Source organism: Corylus avellana, chromosome ca2 (genome assembly GCF_901000735.1).
Source record: "Corylus avellana chromosome ca2, CavTom2PMs-1.0".
Lineage (NCBI taxonomy): Eukaryota > Viridiplantae > Streptophyta > Magnoliopsida > Fagales > Betulaceae > Corylus > Corylus avellana.
The window spans coordinates 16593889-16621135 of record NC_081542.1 but is presented as its reverse complement, the minus strand read 5'-3'; the positions used below and the strand labels follow the sequence as shown (position 1 = coordinate 16621135).

Genomic DNA, 27247 nt, shown 5'->3' with positions numbered 1-27247 from the left:
TTTTGCAATCCACCCCCACAAAGTTTTAATTTTTTTCAATTCGACTAATATTATCTCAAAATTCTCATATTGCCCCTAATTTTTAATTTTTATTTTATTTTATTTATAAAAAAAAAAAACCAAATTTTGGGGTGCAAAAATGGCCAGATGGCCAAAGGGGTAGCTACGGCCACCCCGAATTTTTTTTTTATTTTTTATTTTTTATAAAAAATAAAAAATAAAAAATTAGGGGCAATATGAGAAGTTTTAGATACAATTGGTCAAATTGTAAAATTTTGAAACTTTGGGGGGTGGATTGCAAAAATTAAAACTTTGGTGTTCAAATTGAAAAACGCTATCAAGTTTGAGGGGGTAAACTGTAATTTTCCTTGAAAATAAAAAAAACTCTTTAACGTTCATTCATTCTCAAGGCTGGCAACGGCTTGATTAGAAACCGGTTCACTACTGTGTTTTTTTTTTTATAACTCAAAAACCCGTTTTTTTTTTTTTTTTTTTTTGAACCACTCAAAAACCGGTTTTGAACTTTTGAGGCCAAGTGAATGAGCATATGTATTTTTTCTTTTTTCTTTTTTCGTTTTATTTTTCGAGTTTTTGAAGGTCAAAAAATAAAAAAATAAAAAAATTGAGCCCGTCACAAAATGAAGGGTTGAGTCAGCTGTTGGAAAAATAAGAGCCACAGTTATGGAAGTCATGAATCTACAATTTAATGGGTTAGATAGCAGTCGTTTTCTAGCAATCAAGTTGAAGTGAGGCTCACCTATCAAAACGCCGCCCTATTACATGCCCAATTACATGTTATGTGAGGGAATAAGACCAGGACTAGAGAATATCCAGTTTATATAGTTAAGATTTCTTTAAAGAAATCCTAAATCTATAAATGAGACAACCTCATAATTAAAAAAAAAAAAAAATTAAGTTTTTAAAAAATAATAATAATAAAATGTCTATTGGGGTGGTTCGGCTACTCCTGGTTGAGCTACCCCCTACCCAAAATGTGGGTGGTCAGCCACTCTATTTATTTATTTATTTTTAAACCTTATATTATATATATATATATATATATATTTTATTATGAGGGCGTGTTTTATTTGTGGCTCTAAATTTCTTTAAAGAAATTCTAACCATGACTGGATACTCTCCGGTCTATATATAATAAATTGGAGATGATTTGGATCCATCATTTGAGTACTTGTACCCCACCTCATTAAAAAAAAAGTGTTGACAATATGAATTTTATATATATATAATTTAAATTATTTCATTGTGATTTAATATGGTATTTGCACAAGTAGATTTTCGTATAAATAAATTGGTTGACGAGTCAGCTATAAGACGAGAAAACGGTCATTGGAATGGCACCAACCAATAGCCGATGGAAAGCCTTGAATAGTTAAGTCAATAATGTTCTCATAAATGAAAAATAGGATTGAAAGAGTTTAGAGATAAATGACTCTTTATCTTATTTGGAGATGATTCTTCTATGTTTAACTGATGTAATAGTAGCTATTTTAGTAACTTAAAATACATATTTTTCTGTAACTACTAATTTTTCAATACAAACTTTAATAGATTGTCTATCTCACTCTCTTTTTTTTTTTTAAAAAAAAATATATTATTTTTCAATGTATTTTTTATTGTGAAAGTTGAAGGGGAGGGAGAGAAAGAGAGGGGGAGAGAGGGAAGAGAGAAGAATAAAAAAAGATTTCAAGGTGTTTAATGATATATAGCAAAATAGATAAAAAATACTTTATTTTTAAGTATTTGTTGGAGAAGTAAAATAGCTCATAATAGCTAAACATAGTAATTATTTGAAGGGTCTGCTGAAAATGCTAGACTTTCAAGCTTTCATTGAACCTAAGGCAAACATGGCACTAAGATCTCAGTGAATTTCGGTGGGATTTGGAGAGTTGTTAGGTAGAACTAAGAAAAGCCATAGCTGATAGCACAGCCAAGTTATGAGTTCATCCATTTCATGTGTGCTGTTTGTTTGGTTTTCCCATTCGCCAAAAGAAAAAAGAAAAAACGTTTCGTCTAGTAATCTTATGTACGTATAGGCGTATAGCATAGGAAGTCATAAATGAAAGTACTGAAAGAAGCATGCAGCAGCAGCTTGCAACTGTTTCAACTAACCATGCATTAACATCGGCCTGTACCTTTCCTTCTCTTCTGCCCCCATAAATTCAATTTCCTTTCCCCTTTCCTCCCTTGCAACTTGCATTACTTCACTTCCTCATCACTCCACTGTAAGCTCTCTCATATATACATATATATGTTTTTACTTTTTATGTATAATGTAAACAAGAGGTAGAATTAAGGTAGCTTAATGCCTGTCGATGCATGTAATAATGGGGTTATGGCGGTTTTTGTCAAATGGGTTTCTTTCTTGTATGTCTGAGGATTAACTTCAGCGGGTTTCAAGGCCCAAGTTTTGGGTAATGTGTATTCCTAAGTTGGATATGCACGAGTTATTTTCATGCAGTTTTAGTATAATTTTTATTTTTATTTTAATGTTATTTAAGAATCTCTAGCTTATATTTAAATGTTCATAGCTTTGGGTTTATAATTTTGTTTCTATATTTCCCACGTAAAGTGAAGTATAGTACTGTTCACCAACCTTTTTCCACACTTTGTTGATGACTTTTTTCTTAGCTACCAAAAGGATTCTTTACAATTTCAAAGTAATTGTAGAAAAGCTCAGAGCCAAAAGCTTTCTTTTGGTTTTCTAAAGAAGAAACGTCTCTTTAAAAGTGAGAATATGAATTTTTTTCCTGCTTCGATAACATGCCACCCCTTTTTTATAGGTAGTATTTTTCAAGCCGATCGATACAAAGAACAGTCTAAATATACAATTTTATAGAAATTGTAGGGGATCATGGTCCACTATGTACAATTTGGCCCAATGCCCAGCTTAGAATTCAATGGTGCTTAATGAGCTTTAACTAGCCTTGTAGACTTATTTTTCCTTTCTTCGTTTGGTCAATTGCATATGGGTTTCAACATTGACACTAGCGAGCTGCTATTAATTTTCTGCAGATGGCATTAATTGGGTTGCAGCCCTCATTTTTTCTGTATCCATAAAACAAACCATATATGTCGTTTGTCAATGCTTTAGAGTGCTGGATCATTTGTGAACTTTTTTTTGCTTTCAATTGATTATTTACTTGGATGACTTAGAGGTGATTCATGAACTTAATTTGTTTGGGCTTTTGAACCTTTTTTTAATAAAAAAAAAAAAAAAAAATTTCGTCTACATGTAAGTTTATGTGTGTGCTCTTTTCCAGTTGTCCAGGATTCACATTTGAGAATGATGAAGGTCTTTGGAGCTCAGGTTCAGGAGGGAAGGAAAGGCCAGGATGGGAAACCATCAGTTGGTCCAGTGTATCGCAATTTACTCTCCAAGAATGATTTTCCTCCACTTGATCCCAATATAAGTACAACTTGGGATGTCTTCAGGTAATCGACCATAACAAAAGCCAACAATAAGTTGCATATGATCACAAACTTGTGAGGAAGTTATTCTATAGTTTTGAGTATATTTGTTAAACATTCTAAACATGCCCATATATAGACTTGGAAATGAAAGATACAGACCTTCTAAAAAATTGAACTTGAGTAACTAGATTATCTTTAAGTTTGCTAAAACTTTTTTGTTAAGGGCTTAACCATTGGTCCAAAAGTCCTAGGACTATTGGATACTGATTTGGTTAAATCCAACGTTTCACCACACTTTTGAATCCGATGTCTATGGTGATCTACTCTATTGACACTTAAAATCATCACTTACCTCAAAAGATTAAGCTAATAAAAAACGGTAAATTTAATCATCTAATCAATATTTTCACACTCCCCCACAATAAGTTAGCCTAATACATAGAATATTCGATTGAAATAGGAGGTGAATGATAGAGACAAAGTTTGAAATTAGGACCTTAGCTCTGATATCATATTAAATTACCACTTATTCTAAAAGCATAAGTTAATAGGAAATAATAGATTTAATTATTTAATCAATACTTTAACATATGGTAGCACTTTCTCTTTTAGTGGCTTCATTCACCTATCATTATTCAATGACTGACACTATGCCCATATATACCGCATAATATCAAGACAATTTGATTTAGCCTATAGTGTCACTGTTAGATACTAATTTGGTTAAACCCTTAATCCTTAGGATTATAACATACTAATTGTTAAATGGCCTAATCATTGATCCAAAAGTTCTAAGACTGCTGGATATTGATTTAGTGTAATAGTTTTAATTTTGAATGTTGGTCCGTGCTAATGCTTGATATTATAGGCCAAAAGGATTTGACATAATTGTTCCTTTACGTTTGAGATGGTTCAAAATATAAGTAATTCTGCTGTAGTACATTTCTTTGACAATCTAAGGCATCAATGCAGTAAATCTGTAGCGAAGAATCCTGGAAATAGGATGCTTGGGTGGCGTAACTTTGTTGATGGGAAGGTAAGTATGAAGAAGTATCTTTTTGAGAGTAGTGTTTCAAGAAGTTTTGATGATTGATATTCTGATTTCTTTTGGCCTTTAGCCGGGGCCTTATGCCTGGAAAACGTACAAGGAAGTTTATGATGAAGTTCTGCATATTGGTTCTGCATTACGAGCATCTGGTGCTGAGCCTGTAAGCCCACATATGCTGATCTCCCATTGGCTTGTGATTTGAGTGCGTACTAAATATAAGTATTTGGCAAGTAGAGCTATTCTCTTTCAATGGACTTATTTCTTTATGGCTTTATTGATATTTCTCTGGTAGGGCTCCCGGGTTGGGATTTATGGATCAAACTGCCCTCAATGGGTTATGGCTATGGAGGTTTGTTTGACATTTTCTCTGGTCTAGTTTTGCTAGTTGTCCAACTGTTTTATGTTTTTGTTGTTATATATATATATATATTGATAATCTGTAATGAACAAGTTGTTCAAATTTTGTTCAGGCTTGCAATGCCCAGAGTTTGGTTTGTGTGCCTCTCTATGATACCCTTGGTAAAACTTCTTGTGAAATCCTGGTTTGTGTCTTGAAGTTCTCTCTCTCTCTCTCTCTCTCTCTCTCTCATTAAAAGACCAGAATTTGATTCTTTTGACCTTAAAGCTCTCAATTGAAACCTTTTGCAAGAGATGAGTCCATCGTCCACTTGCTTGCATGGTTTTTGTTCAAAATAGGATCTTTTGCCAGAGAGTGATCCTTAGATTAATTGCCATTTCTTTTTCTACCTTAGAGAGTAAGGGTTAATTTTGAATTGGGTACCATTTTCATTTTTGTTTCTCTCTGCAGTCCAAATGAAAGAACCATATTAAACTACCCATCAAAACTAAGTTTTCGTTTAAGTAGGGGCTTTCATCAGAGAATGAACCTCAGATTCATTGCCATTGCCTTTTCTACCTTTGAGGGTCAGAGTTAATTTTGAATTTTCTGTAGTTTTCATTGTGTTTCTTTCTCTGGTCCAAATGAAGGAACCATATTGTACTACCATCAAACTAATGGCCTATTTGGTGAACTCTCCTATCTTGACTGTTCACAAGGCATTGTACTAGGAGGCGCTTTAGAATTTTCGTAGTTGCTGATTCATTCTTGTATTCATCAGCAGCTATTTGGTATTTTTCAAGTTTTATTTTGAAGCATTTCATTGATTTCAGGCATTTTTTTTAGAAGTAATTTCAGGTAAGTCCTTAAGGGTGTGTGAATGCAGGGACAGGCGCAGTCAACTTTATTCTACAGCATGCAGAGGTTGATTTTGTTTTTGTTCAGGATAAGAAAGTGAAAGAAGTGAGAACTGAAAAAAACTTGACCTGCTTTGTGATGATATGATATACTTAACCAAATTATCTCAAATTTTAAAAGCAATGGATGGTTCTGATTAGACAAATGTACTTGCATTTGCAGCTACTAAATCCTGATTGTAGATCTGCTCAACGGCTGAAAAGTAAGGACTGAATAAATTGTGTTCTGCTCCATCTGCAAGGCATTCTACTGAGTTTGGTTGTGTTTGCAGCCATGGTGTGCTTCACTTCCTTGACAGAGGAGGAGAAGAGTAAGGCAGCTGGCATTGGGGTAAAACCATTCTCATGGAATGAGTTCCTCCATATGGTCAGTTTCTGAATGTCTTGATTGAATATGTTGTTCAATGAAATACTCCGCATACAATGTAACGAAACATAGAAAAAGTGTTTGATTTTCTTTAGTAAATTATTCTGAAATAAATACTAGTACCTCTTCTACTACACAAGCACTCGTATTGGCTATTCATTGTGGTTTGCTATTATTAAATCATCACTTATCCCAAAAGTTTAAGTTAATAGGAAGAGATAAATTTAATCATTTCATTATATTCTAACACTTTCTCTCACGTGAATACTCAAACTCCCTTTTAATAGGTGAAACTCAATACGTAGAATATTTAATTGAAATGTGAGAAATTGATGGAGACATGGTTCGAATTTAGGACCTTTGGCTATGATTCTACTTTAAATCACCACTTATCTCATAAACTTAAACTGATAGGAAGAGATGAATTTAGTCATTTAATTATATTCTAAATAGCTATGATTCGAAGTTTTTTCCATCATCCTGGATTTTGTCTTGGTACATGTCTAATGGAAGATCGCCTTACACAAACAAATCTATGCATATGGATCTCTCTCTCTTTCTATCCCCTAAAGCCATGGAGGCATTGTGTGTTTACACACATTTATAAGTAAACTTAGTGGAATTTATGTTGTCTGTTGTCATGTCCTATATATCTATTTTGCATAAACAAATGCATTCATTTTTTTCCCTCTAAAAGTTGTAAGATATAAGAGTTACTTCCCACCAGAGCTGAAGTCAACTAACTTAAATGTCATTCTCACTTATAGCAGTATATTAGTTCAATGATCGACATGCTTGCTTCTGCTGTGTTGATCTTAAGAGTTTGTTGTTCTTCAGGGAAAGGCAAACCCCTCAGAGATTATTCCGCCTCAGGATTTCCACATTTGCACAATTATGTACACGAGTGGCACAAGTGGAGACCCTAAAGGCGTTGTGTTAACACATGAAAACCTTACAAGTTATATAAGAGGGACTGACATTTTTTTGGAACAATTTGAAGACAAGGTAAGCATAGTTCTTTAACTTCTGATAGGTTGTTTTTACTCTTTCTGTTCAAGTAATATCCATGACATCTTGCTAAGCTATAAAAAATTCCAATGAACATATCTCTTTTCCTTTGCATGTGTCTCAAATACCAAATTAAGGACACTAATGCGCAAAATCTGTGTATCATTTTGTATGCTTCTCCTATGTATCAAACAAAAACATATGATATGTTGTCTAGTCATTATGAAACTTTATGGATTAACTTTCCACTTAAGGACCATCTTGGAAGCACATCCCACAGTGGCTAGCGACTACCTACCTGTCTTCCTTCTGTATGAGTAATTATTAAAATAAATTTCCATATGGATAATCTCCAGGATCTTCTCTTATTTGGGTTATGTTTTGATCCCTCCCTCTCTATTGTTTTCCTAACACATGTACTTTTTGACCTGGATAGATGACAGAAGATGATGTGTATCTTTCTTTCCTACCCCTGGCTCATATCCTTGACCGTACGATTGAAGAGTATTTTTTCCATAGGGGTGCTTCTGTTGGCTACTATCATGGGGTATGCTGCTGAAACTATTTCTAGTTCTTCTTTGAATTTAGGCCTCCTTTCTTCTTCTTCTTTTATCCAGAATATTTATATATGCTTTTGTCTAAAATCATGGGTTCTTATTTGAAGAATCTTAATGCATTGAGGGATGATATGATGGAGCTGAAGCCAACACTTCTTGCTGGGGTTCCTCGAGTTTTTGAAAGGGTGCATGAAGGCATGGGAGCTAGTCATCTACTCAGCTAAAACTTAATAAATCTATCGATTTCATATAACCAACATACCTTACCTGCTCATGCTCATCTATATTTCAGGTATAAAAATTGCATTGCAAGAACTCAATCCAGTAAGGAGAAAAGTTTTTGACATTCTCTACAGATAGTAAGTTGGTCTTCTATCGGTCCAACATGTTTACATAATAGTAATTGCTTTTCTGTTTAGTTGTTATGGGGATGATTTTGCAATGTTGATGTGCGATTCTATTGCTATACAGCAAACTTGGTTGGATGAATTTAGGCTTCAAACAGAAAAATGCAGCACCATTAGCAGATCTATTGGCATTCAGGAAGGTTGTCTTTTCTCCTTTGATACCTGTGATTCAAAACTCAATATCTTTCATACAAAAAAAAAAAAAAACTGTACAGGATTCATTATCCATATACCCAGGAACCTTGGCTATGTGATACTTTAGGCTGATTTTATAAAATGGGTCAATTTATCTCCACATTATTGCCTTTCCTGTTTATCCAAACAGTGCATCTCTTCAGCTAAGGAAAAGCATTCCTCGAATTCCTGATGTCTTTTATTTAATTTCAACTTTGCTTAGGTCAAAGCCAGATTAGGTGGTCGGATTAGACTAATAATTTCTGGAGGTGCACCCTTGAGCGCTGAGGTGGAAGAATTCTTGCGGGTTACTTGCTGCGCCCTTGTAGTCACAGGCTATGGTAAAGACTTCTTTTTGTAGCCTAGCAGTCCACATTAATGAGTACAGACCATCAACATACTTATGTGTATCTTGTTATCTTATTTTAAGAGCGATTCTTTGACTTTTTAAATTTAGGAGAAACTTCACTTAATCCTCCTAAACTTTTATCGCTCTTACAATCGCTCCTAAAATTTAAAAAAAAAAAAAAAAAAAACTCTTAATTTAATGTATCAAACTTTAAAAAGTTTATAATGTCACCCATATGTTAGGATTTTTTTGTTAAATCCTAACAAAGGCCTTGAAAAATCCCAAAATACTCTTTTTTTTTTTTTTTTTTTTTTTAAATGAAGAGTTTAAGAATAGAATTGCAAAAGCGATATAAGTTCAAGGGTTATGTGAAGTTTTCCATTACTTCAAAGTTGCTTCAGTGTTGTTGGAATTCTGTTTGAATTCTTCTGTGAGCCAAAAGCATAGTGTTTTTTTATCACAGCACTTATACACATACCGGTTGCATTGTGATTCAGGGTTGACAGAAACTTGTGGATCAACTACTCTTGGATTTCCTGATGAGATGTGCATGATTGGTACGGTTGGTACTGTTGGTGTGTACAATGAGCTGCGCCTGGAGGAGGTTCCGGAGATGGGCTACAATCCGCTCGGAGAGCCGCCATGTGGTGAGATATGCGTGAGAGGGAAGACTGTCTTTGCTGCTTACCACAAAGATCCTGTATTAACAACAGAATCCATTAAAGATGGCTGGTTTCATACAGGTTGAGCAGAGTCTTTTCTTGTTAAGTTATTTCTACTTCAGAAAATTGTAGTCTGATATTTTTCACTCTCTGACTTCCTCAGGGGACATAGGTGAACTACTTCCAAATGGAGTTTTTAAGATTATTGATAGAAAGAAGAATCTTATAAAACTTTCTCAAGGAGAGTATGTTGCACTTGAGTATCTGGAAAATATTTATGGTATTATTCCAATTGTTGAAGATGTGAGCATCTTATCCAGTTTATATTCATTCTTTTTTAGTTCTTCTGTTGATGGGTATATATACTGGTTATCTGATATTGTTTCCATTGCTTTGAAGATCTGGATCTATGGGGACAGCCTTAAGTCCAAGCTGGTTGCAGTGATTATACCACAAGAAGAAAACACCAAAAAGTGGGCATATTCAAATGGCCATGTGGGTTCTTTCTCAGAATTGTGTTCCCTTGATCAGCTAAAGAAGTATGTGCTCTCTGAGCTCAACTCTACTGCTGAGAGAAACAAGGTAATACTTATTCAAACTAAAGTTATACATGTCTTGCAATCTTTATGTAATGTCTCATATAAGTTGAGAAACAGTACCAATCATTACCAACTAAATGCCTGTACATCTCGGGCAATATTAGATAAGAGTAATGTTATTTAGTAAACTGTCAAATGACTGCTATACAGCTTAATGACATGACAATGAAAATTAGTGATTAGCACTTGTAAAAAACAAAAAAAAAAAAGGCAAAGGTTGATTTTCACAACCAAGTCATCCCATGGCATTACTCATTAGATAACTGTCTTTGCACAATGCCTCTTACCAGCCTTTCACTTTCTCTGTTTTGATATTAGATAAGAGTAATGTTATTTAGTAAACTGTCAAATGACTGTTATACAGCTTAATGACATGACAGTGAAAATTAGTGATTAGCACTTGTAAAAAAAAAAAAAAAGGCAAAGGTTGATTTTCACAACCAAGTCATCCCATGGCATTACTCATTAGATAACTGTCTTTGCAAAATGCCTATTACCAGCCTTTCACTTTCTCTGTTTTGATCTTTTTTTTGTTTCCACAAATTGCCTCCCTTTTGTTGAACCAGCTGAGAGGCTTTGAGTATATCAAAGGAGTCATTCTAGAACCCCGCCCCTTTGATATGGAAAGAGATTTGATAACTGCAACAATGAAGAAGAAAAGAAATAAATTGCTTGCACTGTATAAGGTATGTTCAAGCTCTCTTTTCTCCTCCTTTTGGGCTTCTCTCTTAAATAATCATAAGGAGAGTGCTTACTGCATATTTTGCAGGCACAAATTGATGAGCTCTACCAGAATTTGACTGGAAAATAACCATGCATTAAGGTTTCAAGACCAAGTACTTGGTCTGCTGGTGTAATTTCTCTGCTTATAAATATGGATGGAGTGTGAAACTATGTAATTTCTCTGCTTTTCCTTCACCTGTTAGCTGTTGGATTTCTTCATAAGATTAACTTATTTCCCAAAATTGCCTAGTTGCTCAATCCAATCATCAAAATGCTATTATATTAGTCTCAGGGTCAAACTGCATTGAATTTTTTTAAGGGAAAAAAAAAGGACCCAATTTTTTTTTTTTTAACACATTTGAAGAAACTTTGATGTAGTAGGGGTATAGATTTTTCGTAATGCAGCCAAGGGTTGGCACTCAGTCAAGAGTAATACTGCAAGGCCCTTTTATGCCACTTTTTTGTCTTTTCATGAATTGTGTGGCTCTTAAAATCATCATTAAACTTATGATTGATCATTATTAAATTTTGATCAAATTGTGATTTTAAAAATTACGGTGGGACACAAGAGGTTAATAAGATGAACTTTTAAAATTACTCCTTGGGAAGAGAGGGCCAACCCAACGACATTGATTCTTGTCTACCGTCGGACACAGTTCAATCCAAAGGGTAAACAGGCCTCATTGGGCCTAAGGTTGAATGAGCATTTTATAGACCAAAAGCCCAAGTGAGCCCTTGATAAATTGTATCACTTTTATAAGTATGTATGTATAACTTAAAAATACGAATTTCAAGTGTAAAATCTACATATTATGTCATAAATAAGCTTCATGACCAAATGGTCTTTCATTTCTCATAGAATAAATATTTGGAGATAAACTTGTACTTGTTTTGAAGGACGATCATATATGATTATACGTTGTCGTTTTATTCGTATATTTTTATTGTATTTTTAAAAACTCGGAAGTTTTGAGCTAAAATTCTTAATATTTGACTGACAAATAATTTTAAAGAAAAATATTGTAACAATCCCTAGGATTTGATCACTACATCCTCCGTACTACTTCCATGAGCCTTTTTTTAGACGGTGAACATGACGTGTAAGCAGAATGCCATCTTATATTCAAAACTTTTTAAACACTTGTGAAAAACTCTAACAAATAAATATCACAATTTTATGCGGAATTAACGGATATTTATAAAAGCAAACAATCACCAAAATATAAACAATCACACACAAAGATTTTGGTGACGAAGAGGAAACCTTTTAGAAAACGTTCTAAAAGTAAAACCTCTCCGAGGCAGCTAAACCTCGGAAATCACTATCAAAAGATTATCTAGAGATTACAGACACCAGGAACACTTACAACCCTTTGCAAGACCTTGACTCTGTAAGATCGACAGCCTCCAACTTGTCTCCTCGCTCACAATCTTTTTCAACGTAATTCTCCTTTATCGGACCCTTCCGATAGACTTCAATTAAGCACACAATCAAAACTAACAAAAATCCTCTAAGAAGAATCAATTTGGCTTACAACAAAATAATCACTCAAGTACAGCCTCACACGAACTCTCTAGGGGTGAAAATTCGTACCTCTCTCTTCTATAATGATGTATATATATCAGTACATCAAACCCTAGACCTAGGCCCACTAAAAACATGTTTTTGGGCATAATAAGTACGGGGTGTCTGGACAGGTTAATGGGCTGTCCGGACACGGCCTTGCGGAACAAAAATAAGGTTTCTGGAAATGCGGTCCGGACCCGGGGAAGGCCTGTCCGGACCGGGCATGCAATGGGTGTAACAGCATTCTGGAAATGCTGTCCAGTCTTGATCAACAGCTCTGATCGATAAGCGTTTGTGATCCGATTGAGCTGAAATTTTGTAGGGACGTTCATAACACATGAATCTACATTATGAACGGTGGAGATTGGATTCTGAGTATTCTATGCTAGTGTTTGAGTTCATGAACAGTAGCCTCTGCATTTTAGAACTGAATTAAGCCAACACAAGAACTAACAAACTCCCCCTTTGGCAATTCAGTGACAAAACCAAAATGCTGAGCCAATCCCATCATCTCCCCATATTTACTCCCCCTTTTTGTCACAGAATGACAAAGGTCTTCATATTTTCTGAAACACTTCACAAAATACATCAAGGCATATGTGGAACAGAAATACAGAAATAAAACTCATGATCACAAAAAAATGACGTAGAATGTAAGATCATGAACACACATCACCAAAAACTCCCCCTCAACATATGACTCAATAATCAACAAGAAGCAAAAAAATACAAAACATGTTTCTCTCCCTCAAAAATCAAATGAACACAAATGATAACACATTAATGACTCATGTATTGCACAATGAATATCCCAAACATGCTCCAAATATGCAAAATATACATGAGACTAGAAATGGCAAGAAACTCATATTGCTTAACCCAAGCAAAGAAAAATGTTCCATTTAACCCATGCTTGTGTGGTGTGTGAGTAAGCCATCCAAAGAGAAAAATTTTCAACTTACAAAATGAGGAGAAAGTTTCACCACCATGAGGTTTTGACAAGTATATCAAATCAAAAATCAAACATTATCATACTAGGGCCTAGTCACTCTCATCCTATACATTTCTCTTTGTAAAATATTTTGCACAAGTTTGACACAGTGAAATAAATTCCTTTTGGAATATGATCTTTTGATTTTATTTATTTCACTATTTTGTTTATTTTTCTCTTTGAGAAAGTGTCCTTAAACTTTTGGTGCTTATCACAAAAGAGAAAGCAGGAATTTTTAAGCCCTAGGTTCAACTAGCATATGGTCAATTTGAAAAATATAACTAGTCAAAAACCTCATATGGTTACCTAACAGACCTTACAAATAAAGCGAAACAAAACATCAATTTAAGCTTAAATGTACAAGAGATAAAGCATAGGCAAAATGTACCACATAAGCTCAGGCTTTAGGTAACCACAAAAACAAGTCCATTGACACAAATTTTCATCTCATGCATATTGAGAACATTCCAAGACGCAAGAAATTAAATCCATGAAAGCAACATAAGAAATTAATGGACTATCTAGGTGCATAAGACAAAAGAAAGAAAAGAAAACAATCAAAGTAACATATTTTTATCTTTTTGAAAATTTTCACAAAAGAAATGCACATGAACGAAAACAAATTCAAAACAAAAATGCAATGAAAAACGAAAAACAACATGCTCTAGGATATGCAAAGATATGCAAGAGAATCAATCCTAGGCAATAGGGTGACTCACCTAACATAAGGTGAGATCATCACCACTCCCCCCCAACGGGTGAATGGTATCATCCTTCCTAACCCAAACTTGAGAAATCTTAGGTCTAGACTTATGGCTTTGCTCAAACTTATCTAGCCTAGATAGCACTTCTCTCATCATTATGACCAAACCGTCACTTTCTTTCCTAGAATAGAAATTTTCATTGTTATGCACATGAGGTTTCAAATTAAAACAGTGAGGTCGAATGTGACCCACTTTGCCACAATGATGACATGTAGGGATAAACTTTTGAGAAGGTAATTTCCTAGGAGGATGCACGACTCTAGGTGTAGGGTAAGATGCATGACGCTCAATGTAGATTTTCTTACCTTTCTTACCTTGAGGAGTCGGAGCAACTACTTGCTTTTCTTCACTTGAAGATTCTTCTACTTTCACTGGTTTAACAAGAACAGTCTTTGAAGTAGAAGCACGGTTAGAAGACAAAGAAGCAGTTTTATCAAATTCTAAGCCAGATCTGTCGCTAGAATGCTTTTGAATATGCAACATTTTATCAAGCTTTTCACTAGAGAATTTACTCAAGTGATTTCTAGATGCAATCATATCATTTTGAAGGGATTTATTTTTAGCAATTAACACATGATTTTCAAATTTGAGAGTATTGCAAATAGCATGTGAATTACTCAAAGATTTCAACAAATTATCCCTTTCAAGTTCAAGATTCTTAAAATCCTTAACAATTTTCAAGTTAGTATTTCTAAGAATAGAAAACTTTTCCATTAAATTGTTAAAGGAGTTTTAAAGATCATTAACCCTATTTGATTCATTATCAGAGGCAGATTGAACATCTGATTGATTAGAATCATCAGAATCATAGGATGCAACAAAAGCCATATAATTAGGAGTTTCTTCCTCATCAGTGTCACTTAAGGTAATATTGAAGGCTTTTTGGACTTTTAGCTTATTACTCTTAAGATTATCACAATCATTGAGAACATGACCATAGCCAGAACACTTATAACATTTTGGACCATGTGGGTCTCTTTCATTTCTTTCCTGAGTACTTCCTTTTTGTTTTCCAAATATCTTGGAAATTCTATGTTCATTCTTATAAAACTTTCTAGCTATCAAGGCAAGTTCCTCATCATCTGGTGATTCCTCATCAGAGTTCTTCCTAAGAGTTCTAAGGGCAAGATCCTTATTTTTCCTAGGTTGAGGCAAAGAAAACTCATAAGTCTAGGGCACCAACTACCTCTTCTATCCTCATGGTTTCAAGATTAGTGCATGACTCAATGGCTGTTACCTTCATTTTGAATCTTTTAGGGAGTGATCTCATGACCTTTCTAATAATCTTAATGTCAGAAACTTTCTTTCTTAGATTTATCATGGAATTTCTAATTTCACTAAGTTTACCAAAGAAATCATTAAATGTCTCATCTTCTAACATTTTAATTTCCTCAAACTTAGAAACTAACATTTGAAGTTTTGAAGCTTTAACAAGATTTGTTCCTTCATAAGTAGTTTCTAGGATCTCCCATGCATCTTTGGCACTATCACAATTTGAAATTCTGGAGAACACAGTTTGTGAAATTGCCAAGTATAGAGCATTCATAGCTTTATCATTCGCCGTACGAGTTTGTTTTTCATCATTAGACCATTCAGCTGTCGGCTTATCTGGAGCTTTAAATCCAGATTCAATGACATGCCAAATGTCTATAGATTTTAAGAAAAATCTCATACGGGACTTCCAATAGCCATAATTTGATCCATCAAAATTAGGCACAGTGTTAAGGGTTTGAGAAATCTTAAACAAGAAACAAAGATCACACTCAGGAATTTAATCCTTCACTGAGTGAATCCGCTCTGATACCAATTGAAAAACTATAAACAGATAAATATCACAATTTTATGCGGAATTAACGGATATTTATCAAAGTAAACAATCCCCAAAATATAAACAATCACACACAAAGATTTTGGTGACGAAGAGGAAACCTTTTAAAAAACGTTCTGAAAGTAAAACCTCTCCACGGCAGCCAAACCCAGGAAATCACTATCAAAAGATTATCCAGAGATTACAGACACTAGGAACACTTACAACCCTTTGCAAGACCTTGACTTTGTAAGATCGACAAGTCTCCAACTTGTCTCCTCGCTCACAATCTTCTTCAATGTGATTCTCCTTTATTTGACCCTTTCGATAGACTTCAATTAAGCACACAATCAAAACTAACAAAAATCCTTTAAGAAGAATCAATTTGGCTCACAACAAAATAATCACTCAAGCACAGCCTCACACGAACTCTCTGGAGGTGAAAATTTGTACCTCTCTCTTCTATAATGATGTATATATATCAGTACATCAAACCTTAGAACTGGGCCCACTAAAAACATATTTTTGGGCATAATAAGTACTGGGTGTCCGGACAGGTTAATGGGCTGTTCGGGCACGGCCTTGCGGAGAAAAAGTAAGGTTTCAAGAAATGCGGTCCGGACCCGGGGAAGGCCTATCCGGACCTGGCATGCAATGGGTGAAACATCATTCTGGAAATGTTGTCCAGTCTTGATCAACAGCTCTGATCGATAGGCGTTTGTGGTCCAATTGAGCTGAAATTTTGTAGGGACGTTCATAACACATGAATCTACATTATGAATGGTGGAGATTGGATTCTGAGTATTCTATACCAGTGTTTGATCCCGTGAACAGAAGCCTCTACATTTTGGAATTGAATTAAGCCAACACAAGAACTAACAACTTGTATACATTATACAATCAACTCAATTAAACTTCACTATGTCAAACACATGAGTAATATTTAGGGGTGAAATTTAAAACCGCCTAATTGCGACCACTAATCGCTAACCGCTATAATCGTTAACCGTCTAAGTTGGCCTAACCGTCTAACCGCTTTGAAAGCGGTTAGTAAAAACCGTTAACCGCCTAAGCGGTTGCGGTTAGTGGTTAGTGGGTTTTGGAAATCCGCTACCTGCTAACCGCTTTTTTTAAAAATATATATAATAAATAACAATAAGCCGTGAGCTTATGAACTTTTTTTGGTTGATTGAAATGGGCCTCAAGCTTCAAGTTCAACCATGTTGGTTTTTTTGGTTGCTTGTGAACTAATGAACTTGTTTGTGTTTTATTTTATTTCTATGTGTGAGTTTATAAACTTGCTTGTGAGTTTATGAACTTGTTTGAGTTTATGTATAAGACTACAAGTGAAGTGATGATTTTGTTGTAATTTTATTTGTAAATTATATGATGCATGTGTAGATTTGTAGAAGGTGGCCAACAAGATTTTGGTATATAGCAATTTTTAATGTTAAAATGGCCATGGAAAGGGGGAAAAAAAACTTTTAAAATGAGCAAAAAAAATGTTTAAAGTGAGCCCAAAACCAGCCCAAAATCGGTCAAAAAAAAAAGCCCAAAAAAACTGTTAGAAAAAAGCGGTTATCCCAAAGCGGTTAACCGCTAACCAGGCGGAGGTGGTTAGTAAAAATTAATAACTACCTAGGCAGTTGCGGTTAGCGGTTTTAGCCACTAACCGCTATTTCACCCCTAGTAATATTTGGGGCTATTTTTTCTTTTTCTTAATATTTGGGGCTATTTTTTTTTTTTTTTTTTCAATCCTCTCAAGTTGACCAAATTTTTAAAATCATAATTAAATTTGAAATGCACTACTACTGAATTTTGATCTAATAATCAACTTTGAGAGGATAAAAAATAGTTTCTAATATTACTCCAAACCAGGGGCGGAACCATGATATGGCTTGGGGGCCCAAACCCCCTCAAGCCATAAGGTGGTCCTTAAAAAAATTAATCTTTTTTTAAAAAATATATTTTTATAAAATAGACATTTAAAAATTAATTTTTGCCACATCCCTTCATTTTATTTTATTTATTTATTTTTTGTTTAAAGTTTCGTCCCCCAAACTAAAAGTTTTAGTTCCACCCATGCTCCAAACACATACCATGGTGGATTGCCACGTCAACAACGTGTCATTAAAAAAAAAAAAATGAGTAATGTTAAAAATCATATTTTTATATCACAATTATGAATCCGTCTTTATTTTATTTTATTTTACAAAAAATTATATATATCAAGGGTTTGTTTAGACTACCATATCAATATTTTGGGATAATCTTAGAATAAAAATGTAGTAAATAATATTACTCAATAGCATTACTCTTTGATAGCACCAAATGAATAATACTAAAAAATCACATTTTTATCTCCCAACACGCGCAAGCATGGTAGTCCCAACCAAATTATAGTATATATATATAGAGTAATGATATAAGAATGACTATGATTTTTCTAAAGTCCTTCTAAATGTAACGTAGTTTTTAAAATTACTATTGAATTTAAAAATAGTATTCTTAATTTCCTCGCACCAAATTAGTTAGTGTTGGGCCACGTGCGCCTGTAATAAAGGAACCATATTGGCTAAAAACATGGCCACAAAAATTTGTAGGCTTGTAGCAAGTCATGCTTAGGTTAGACAAATACGTACTTGTAACATCTTCCCGCCACATTTGCACTCTTTCAACGCCCAATCTCAATGCCATGATTAACACTTGCCTCGATGAAAACCGCATAAACCATGCACGTAAACTGTTCGATCAAAACCCCTCGTCCCGGAACGTCGTCACGTGGAACAGTTTGATCGCTGGGTACGTAAAAGGCGACCAAATGCAACATGCGCAGGACTTGTTCGATCAAATGCCCATGAAAGACGTGGTTTCGTGGAACACCATGCTATCGGGTTTGCAGAAGACCAAAAACCCAGAAGGAGTGTACTTATACCTTTTACAAATGGGAAGAGTTGGTTTGAGGCCAAATGAGTATACTGTGTCGACAGTGATTAGCGCGGTTTTGGACTCTGTGTTCAATGTCTTAGTCTCACAGGTTCATGCTCATGCCGTCTGTTTGGCACTTAATATGAGCGTGTTTGTTGGGTCCGCGTTGATGAAAGGATATGCGAGTGTGGGGTATCGAGTGGGTTTGCAGAGAGTGTTTGATGAGATATTGGTGAAAGATGTTACGTCATGGAATGCGTTAGTTTCGGGATATATGGAATTGGGTTGCTTGGTTGAGGCTCAGAGAGTCTTTGATGGGATGCCAGTAAAGAATGTAGTTTCTTGGACTAGTTTGATAAATGGGTATATTGGCAATAAGAGGATAAACAAAGCTCGGTCTGTTTTCAATAAAATGAGTGAAAGGAATGTGGTTTCGTGGACTGTAATGATAAGTGGGTATGTGCAAAATCAGAAATTTATGGATGCATTAAAGCTTTTTATCAGGATGTTGAAATCAGGGAGTCGGCCTAATCATTTTACGTTGTCAAGTGTCTTAGATGCAATTGCCGGGTGTTCTTCTCTTATTATGGGACAGCAAGTTCATTCTAGCATCTTAAAGTCCAGTATACCAGGTGATGTCATCTTGTCAACCTCACTGGTTGATATGTACGCCAAATGTGGGGACATTGAAGCAGCATTTAGCGTTTTTGAGTCCATGCCAAAGAAGAATTTGGTGTCATGGAATTCAATAATAGGAGGTTATGCCAGACATGGATTAGCAACAAGAGCTCTTGAGGAGTTTCAAAGAATGATAAAGAGTGGTGTTAGGCCTGATGAAGTTACATTTGTCAATGTGCTATCAGCATGTGGGCACGGAGGACTGATTGAAGAAGGTGAAAAGTACTTCTACTCCATGGGCGAGTACGCAATAAAAGCAGGAGTGGAGCATTATGCTTGCATGGTGGACCTCTATGGGAGAGCAGGTAAGCTGGAGAAAGCAGAGAAATTGATCAAGAGGATGCCTTGTAAGCCTGATGTTGTTGTGTGGGGTGCGTTGCTTGGTGCATGTGGCTTGCATTCAAGTTTGGAACTTGGTCAGTTTGCTGCTGAGGGAATTTCCAATTTGAAAATTGATCATCCCGCAGTATATTCAATGCTTTTAAAGGTCCACAGTGAAAAGGGATTATGGAGCAGTGTGATTGAGTTAAGGGAAATGATGAAAGAGAGGCGTGTTAATAAGCAGAAGGCAGCTAGTTGGGTTGAGTCTCCTTTTGGTGTAAGATGAACAAAATGACAGCAATACTTCTGTTAAAGACTTCTTAGTTACCAAATTATTCAATGAAAGATCTTTCCGGTCTACAAAATCTTTTGAATGATGTCTTCTGCTCTTCTTCATTGAGAGAAGGAAGTCCAGCATGGCTGCATGAGAAAATATTTTTTGAAGTTTAGTACTCAAAGTCAAGTGGCAAGATATGTCACTTGAAACATGAGCATATTACTTCATGAAGTTGCTCCATGACATCCTGAGTGCGAAGGTAGTTGATGCTTCTGTACAATCTACTGCAGCAGAACTCAAGGATCATGATCAAAATATTTTGAAGCAGGCAGAAGTATCAAAAGTGATGAGTAATGCAAAGTTCTCTTTGACTGGTTTTATGTATGAACATGTGGTCAAGAACTTGAAACCTATCTATGGAAAAATTTTGGCTAGGTAGCCCTAATGAAAGTAAAATGATTAACTTATATCAAAATGGAGGAAAAGAATTTTATGTAGAGACATCTAAGTTGTTGGAGTATAATTTTGATACTTTAATTTATATTTTATAAGAATTTTGATACTCCAAATTGGATTGGATCATATCAAAGCATTATGTGAATATGTTATACTAGATGGAACTAAGCTATATAAAGTGATTACGGGGAGCCCTAATTATTAATAATATATATATATATATTTTTGTATGAATTAAAGCTATGTATGGATAGATTTCGCACTATTTGTACACTAGGTTAACTATGCCATACAAAGTAATTATGGGGAAACTTAATTATGACTAATCCTTTCGGTATGCATAACAAATTTCAGTGTTTGTCACACTTGCACCAAAAACTAGGCCTCAATTTGGCTCAGCTTTGCAATTTCAACTGTTGGGGATGTTTAAATACCTTGCTTAAATTACCCTTCTTTAAGCTTAGTGTTTATTTCTCTTGTTCCATTGAAGAAACATTCAGTTTATACTTTATAGATCTAAACAATAGGACATATAACCATCTGCCTCATCTCCTCCCCCACATTTCCTTTTGATTCTGGATTTCAAGCAACCTGCTCCAACTGAAATACGTCCAAAACCCAAAATACGGCTACCGGCCAGTGTATGCACACACGCTTGTGAAATTGTGAGAGAAAGGGCTCGGGATCCCCTGAAATTCACAGCTCAAATTGCATACAATTCAAAATGCAAATTTCAAAGAATCCTGATTCGAGTAGGGAATAATCCCCATTATAATGGACCAAATTGCATGCAATTCAGACAATGAAATTTCAAGGAATCCAGCGTGTGAGAGAGAGAGAGAGAGAGAGAGAGAGAGAGGGTAATCCCCAGAATAATCGTATAGCATTCATTTCCCATCTTCTCAAAATGTTAATTTAATCACCTTGAAAGTAAAATAGCAGAGAAACAAAACCCACCAGATCCACAACAAATTGAGACAAGTACAATACAAAATTATAGGTTGCTAAAACTAACACTAGGTAATGATACAGAAACTTCGCCAAATTTCCACCGGTTAAAATTGACAACTGGGCGCTGTTGAGAGTTGAACGGGTAATTTAATGAAAGAATTCAGCTCTCTCAAAACATGTCCTTGCCTTGTCTCCGAAGAAGAAACATATAAGGAGTCGAAAGCTACAGACGATAGGAACTTCATTTTTTGTTCTTGCTCTCCTCTCTGTCCTTCTCCCGCTTCTTGTATAGCCTTTCCAGAACACGTTTGGCCTCACATTGGGGGAAGTTCGTCAAATCATAATAGTGTGGTGCTACATCAATTAGCCTGTACTCAAAAGACTTGCTGGTTAGTGTTGATAATACATCTTCTAGGACTCTTCAATGCCAGGCAAAAGGACACTACTAAAATAGAAACACGATTGAATACTAAAACCATAAAATTCTAAGAAATCACCCAATAATTTTAGCCTGCAAAAAATTGTGGTTGAATGTACTCATCAGCTTTACTTAGGTAAACAACTAGTTTTTAGACGCTTAATCTAAGGGTATATATGAGCCAAGATTATTGAAAATGGAATTGATTTTAAACTTCTAAGTTGAGCCCGTTCCCATGCTGCAGTAGACTATAAACAAGATAGGCTCGCTTAATGCACAACCCGAACATAAAAGGCTTAAGATCTATTATTGACAAAACTAACTAGCAAGGACCAAATACTAGAGTTCAGTCATACAGATTAAAAAGTATTGATAAGTGATTAAATTTACCTCTTCCTGTCAGCTTAAGCTTATGAAAAAAGTGATAATTTAACACGATATCAGAGCCAAAGGTTCTAAGATCGAACCTTGATTCCGTCAATTCACCTCACATTTAAATTAAATATTTCACGTGTTGAGCCTCATTTATTAAAAGAGAGTTTGAGCTCACACGTGAAGAATAGTGTTAAAATATTTTAAATTTACCTTTTCCTATCAGCTTAAGCTTATGAGAAAAGTGGTAATTTAACACAGGTGATATCCACCTATCATTACAAAAGAATCCCCCTAATTGAGCCTCATAGGGTCCCAAATCACTACTAAAAAACAACAGAATTATTAAAGAAAAAAGAAACACTAACAGAAAACATGAAACTAACCATTCACCACGGATGTCTGTCACTGTCCGAATGAAATTCCTGCTTGTTAGGACATATTCATTATAAATGACCCACTCTGGCTTGTGATCCAAGCAATTTGAAGGATGCAAGTGCACCACCTGCAAGAGAATGCGGAATCTTAAATCTCATTCTTATTCGCAACACACAAACCTTGATACAGCATATCTTGGAATTAACAATAAAGATGGCTGAAGAAAATGAGAATAAAAGAAATCGTTTTACATACTTGGTTGTCTTTCACAGTCAAGTAGTGTCCAGTTCTTTCCAGGTGAGCTACCTGCATGAAGTATCCTGCTAGCATAGCCTTTCTTATGTTGATGTAGTAGTCACGGCTGTTGAAATCAGTGCTGCACAACTTGAGGTTGAACCTGGCCATGATGCGCACTAGCTGTTGTCTAACGTTATCAGCAGACTTCAACGCCCTATGATTGACAAAGTTCTCATAGCACCAAGATGGATCGTCGTCTGCAACCCATTCACAAACAAAAAAGAAGAATAAGATCAAATTGTATAAAAGAATTAGTTATAACCCTTAAGAAAGACATAAAAGTAACTACTTACTGTTTTGCTTGTAAGCATGGTACACATTCAAGAGCGTCAGGTGATCTCCATCGATGTGCCCAAACCTAGCTTTCGCTTCATCAGCAGCTTTTTGAGCCTCCCTAGGCCGGACAAAGCAATTGGGTACTAAAGAAAGAAATTGGTTATCACAGAGGAGGCCCACGGAGGTCAGCAGATGCATAGAGGCGAGACGAGACCATTTGCTTCATGAGAGAATACTGAGAAACTGCAACTATCTGCATCAGCACTTACTTAGAATTCCTATGGTACATGCCAACCGGGGGCATGGAACCCAGAGAAGACAGTTGCTGATGACAACCTAATTTGACACAGTATTCTAACCACGTGCACAAGCATTTGCATGTGTAAGCAGTTAGAAGACATCATATGCACAGAAACATGCCTGTGCACATGCCAGACCAATGGCAGTGCATCCAATGATGATGCTGCCCAGAGCTACATTCCTATATTACCGAGACAGGACTCAAGATGGACACAGGGAGAAAACGAGAGATAAAAAAAAAAAAAAAAAAATACCTGAAAGCATGGCAGAAATCGACAGAATTTCATTTGAACAATTGAACTCAGGGCTAACAACGAGCATCTTTGACATCTGAGGATCTAATGGAAATTCACTCATAATTTCCCCAAGTTTTGTCAAATTTCCTTCGTCATCTAATGCTCCCAAGTAATTCAAAACCTCTAATGCCCGCATCAATGTCTCTGGAGCAGGAGGATCCATAAAATCAAAATGCACCAGATCATCTATCCCCAATTTCTTCAGGGTAAGAACCGTATTTGCAAGGTTTGATCTCAATATTTCTGGATAGGTCTGCGGCTGAAGATCATTATGGAAACTTTTCTCAGTATAAAGTCTAAAGCATTTCCCAGGCTGAGTTCTTCCAGCACGCCCCGATCTCTGATGTGCACTGGCTTTAGATATTGGAGATACCAACAAGGATTCAACTCGCACTCGTGGGTTATAAACCTTTTGTTTTGCAAACCCCGGGTCAATAACATATACTATACCATCGATGGTCAAAGAAGTTTCTGCAACGTTTGTTGACACCACAATCTTCCTTCCAGGAGGACCACCCTCAATCACTGGAGGTGGAGCCGGTTCAAAGATCTTCTGCTGCATAGCTGGAGGAAGGGTAGAATACAGAGGCACTACTTTCACCGGTCCCACCTGGTCACCCATATTTGCAACTTCCTTCGCTATTTTCCGGCATGCATCTTCTATCTCCTCCTCACCAGTGAGGAACACAAGTATATCTCCAGGAGTTTCACACATGTGAATCTGCACAACTGTCCGGATTGCTGCCTCCAGATAGTCCCTTTCAGGATCTTGGGTGTAGAATATCTCCACAGGATGAAGCCTCCCAGGAACTTTCATAAGTGGTGCAGCAAAAAAATATCCCTGAAACTTTTCAGCCTCAAGAGTTGCACTCATCACAACTAGCTTCAGGTCAGGTCTATTTTTCAACACCTCCTTCAGAAGCCCAAATAGAACATCAGTTGCCAATGTTCTTTCATGAGCCTCATCAAGAATTATGACTTGGTAACGCTCCAAAAGTGGATCTGTCATTGCTTCCCTCAGCAGCATACCATCTGTTAGATATCTGCCATATAAAATAACAACATAAGTAAACTTGCAACTTAGGTCGAAGCAGCCCCAACCATCCCCCCCCCCCCCTCTCTCTCTCTCTCTCTCTCTTCCTTTTTTTTCCCAAATAAAGAAAATAACTATTTAAACCGAAGGATAAAAGCTTACTTCAAAACTGTTTTTGCGCTACTGCAGTCTTCAAAACGGATACTGTAACCAACCTCTTCTCCAATAGTTACGTCCATCTCTTCAGCAACACGTCTAGAAACAGACATTGCAGCCACCCTTCGAGGCTGAGTGCATCCAATCATCAACTTTCTGCGTTTATCTGCATTTTCCATATCAACAGCTTCCAAAACAAACTGGGGAATCTGTAGAATAGAGACAAATCCTCTTAATTATCCACATCAAGTACACGAGAATTATTCCTTGCTCAAGAACAAGTAGACATACATTAGTTTTCTTTGTGCACATATAAATCAACAGTAACCAATGCCTACTACAAGCTTCAACACAACATTAAACACTCTCTAAGCATGAAATTATGCATTTTTACACTCACATAAAATACAAGATGACCCTACATCCACTAAGGTTTCCAAATGACCACTCCATACGATTCATGATCATGAACCCGAAAAGCCAAAAGATATTAAACAACCAAAAAGTAACAATGGAAAAGCAATACACCAACACAGGAAAACAGAATACCCAACATAACATTGGACAAAAAGCCTGAAAACTCAGTTTGGCTTCACAACCGAATGTATGATTCAAATTTAGCACATTTGAATTCCAGCATCTCATATAGAACACACCCTAAAGCTCAGTTTCGTTGTCTACAAAATGTATGAAAATAAAAACAACTAAAAAAATCATTGCCTAGATATTCAGGACATGCCAATTGAATCCTAGGCAACAGAAATTATTGCACGGATTCCAATTTCACCAGCAAAGTAAACCTAAACAAACAAGAAACCGAAAGATATCAAAAGTCATTATTTTTCGTCCACTTACACAGCAATCGGACACCTATCACAAAACCCAAAATTCACTTTCTCAGCAAGCAAAAGCTATGAACGAGCAAGAAACCAAAAGCTATCATTCATTTTTTCTCCGCTTTCCCAGCAACCAAACAGCAAACATGTCTCTATGTTATTTTTCATTAGTCGGAAACAAACCTGAGTGGTTTTGCCACTACCAGTCTCACCGACTAGGATGATGGTCTGGTTGGCCTTGAGGACCTGCAAGAACTCTTCTTTCTGGTGCCACACCGGTAAGCTCCTTCTCTTCTCCAGTATCTCGTAGTACCTCTGCGAGTACGGCTTTCCCGTCCACCGATTGAACCCGCCATTGTTGTTGTTCATCGCAGCTCCTCCTCCACCGTTCGATTTTGAGATCTTCGAGGAGACCGACGTCTCGTCCACCACGTCGAACAAGCTCACCTTCCTCTTCCTCTCCGTTCCCATCACAAACCCTAACCCTAACCCGAACCCCACGAACCCAAACAAGTTGGAAGCCTCCGAGGATCCGAGTTTAGAATCAGATAGGATCCGATTCCTATTCGAAGCAAACGAAAACCCTAGGATGAGAGATTTTGACTGACAGCGAGGGAGAGTGAGAAAGAAAACGAGGCTAGGGCAAATTCGGAATGGAATTTATAGATGCCGAAAAGAGAGAGAAGCTGAAGTTTCCAGAATTACAGATGAGTCCCTGATGTTTTGTGTGTTTTTTCAATTAGGGCTAATTTCTTTTGATAACTTCTATATATACACGTCTTCCATACATATTTTTACTCACATTGTTAAGTACATATTTTTTTTTGGCATGACAATGAAAAATGATCATTAAATTTTAAATTTAATAATAATTTTTAACATCACATTATTAACTATGCACTTGAAAGTGTGAAAGAGTTGGAATGTATGTCTCTTCTCTTACTTTTTTAATACATGTACTAAACATGTTTATCAATTGACCGCATCGGTTTTCAAAGGTGTTGTAAATGATACATGTTTCGAGCATGAATATGAATATCGTACTTCTGTCCATAATTTTAATGGAGAGACACTTCAAACTAATCAGTATCAAGTATGTTATGTGTCTCATATACCTTAGTAATATTATTTATAAATTAAAAAACTAAAAGAATAAAAAATAAATAAAGAAATTATTAGGGTGGCTTAACCACCCCTTGCCCTACCACTGCCATGGCCATTTGGAGATGGCCAAGAGCACCCTCCCCTTGGTCAGGCTACCCATAAGGCCAAATGGGGGTGATTTCGACTCGAAAATATGTGGTGACTTGAGTCATCCTAATTTTTTTTTTTTTTTTATTTTAAATATCACTATTACTAATGAGGCATACTGTGAAAATTATGGATTGAAGTATCATCTTCATATTTAGGCTCAAAACATATATCATCTACAATACTTTTAGAAACCGAGATGCTCATTTGATAAATAGCCTAATCGCATGTACCTAAAAGACATTTAGCCGTTTCAATTATTTGGGGCCATTTGCTCTTTTAAAATAATAATAATAATAATAAATAAATAAATA

The 27247-nt window shown here is 35.9% G+C and overlaps 3 protein-coding genes across 6 annotated transcripts; 2 read left to right on the top strand and 1 right to left on the bottom strand.

Moving 5' to 3' along the window:
• The first annotated feature begins 2158 nt into the window (after window positions 1-2158).
• LOC132171192 (long chain acyl-CoA synthetase 1) lies at window positions 2159-10865 on the top strand. Of its 4 annotated transcripts, none has more exons than XM_059582445.1 (20): window positions 2159-2243; window positions 3282-3453; window positions 4405-4468; window positions 4551-4640; window positions 4773-4829; window positions 4951-4999; window positions 5704-5780; window positions 5898-5937; window positions 6007-6101; window positions 6939-7106; window positions 7546-7656; window positions 7774-7861; window positions 7959-8025; window positions 8138-8213; window positions 8471-8588; window positions 9094-9339; window positions 9422-9561; window positions 9658-9840; window positions 10424-10543; window positions 10627-10865. In XM_059582445.1, exons 2-20 carry the CDS (start codon window positions 3305-3307, stop codon window positions 10666-10668), a joined length of 1980 nt encoding a protein of 659 aa, XP_059438428.1. In that variant the 5' UTR covers window positions 2159-2243; window positions 3282-3304; the 3' UTR covers window positions 10669-10865. The 4 variants fall into 4 exon arrangements, with proteins under 4 accessions (XP_059438428.1, XP_059438426.1, XP_059438425.1 ...); XM_059582443.1 differs by lacking the exon at window positions 2159-2243 and adding an exon at window positions 2295-2432; XM_059582442.1 differs by lacking the exon at window positions 2159-2243 and adding an exon at window positions 2741-2801.
• A 7454-nt stretch (window positions 10866-18319) lies between these two features.
• Window positions 18320-20398, top strand: LOC132172177 (pentatricopeptide repeat-containing protein At4g16835, mitochondrial-like). The gene has a single exon (XM_059583627.1). The coding sequence runs from the start codon at window positions 18327-18329 to the stop codon at window positions 19920-19922; it is 1596 nt and encodes a 531-aa protein (XP_059439610.1). The 5' UTR covers window positions 18320-18326; the 3' UTR covers window positions 19923-20398.
• An 832-nt stretch (window positions 20399-21230) lies between these two features.
• On the bottom strand, window positions 21231-26320 carry LOC132170394 (probable pre-mRNA-splicing factor ATP-dependent RNA helicase DEAH2). Its single transcript, XM_059581366.1, has 7 exons — window positions 25866-26320; window positions 24853-25055; window positions 23616-24700; window positions 23079-23204; window positions 22744-22982; window positions 22497-22615; window positions 21231-21688 (listed from the first exon to the last, which is right to left on the bottom strand). The coding sequence occupies exons 1-7, from the start codon at window positions 26151-26153 to the stop codon at window positions 21562-21564; spliced, it is 2187 nt and encodes a 728-aa protein (XP_059437349.1). The 5' UTR covers window positions 26154-26320; the 3' UTR covers window positions 21231-21561.
• Between the last annotated feature and the right edge of the window lie 927 nt (window positions 26321-27247).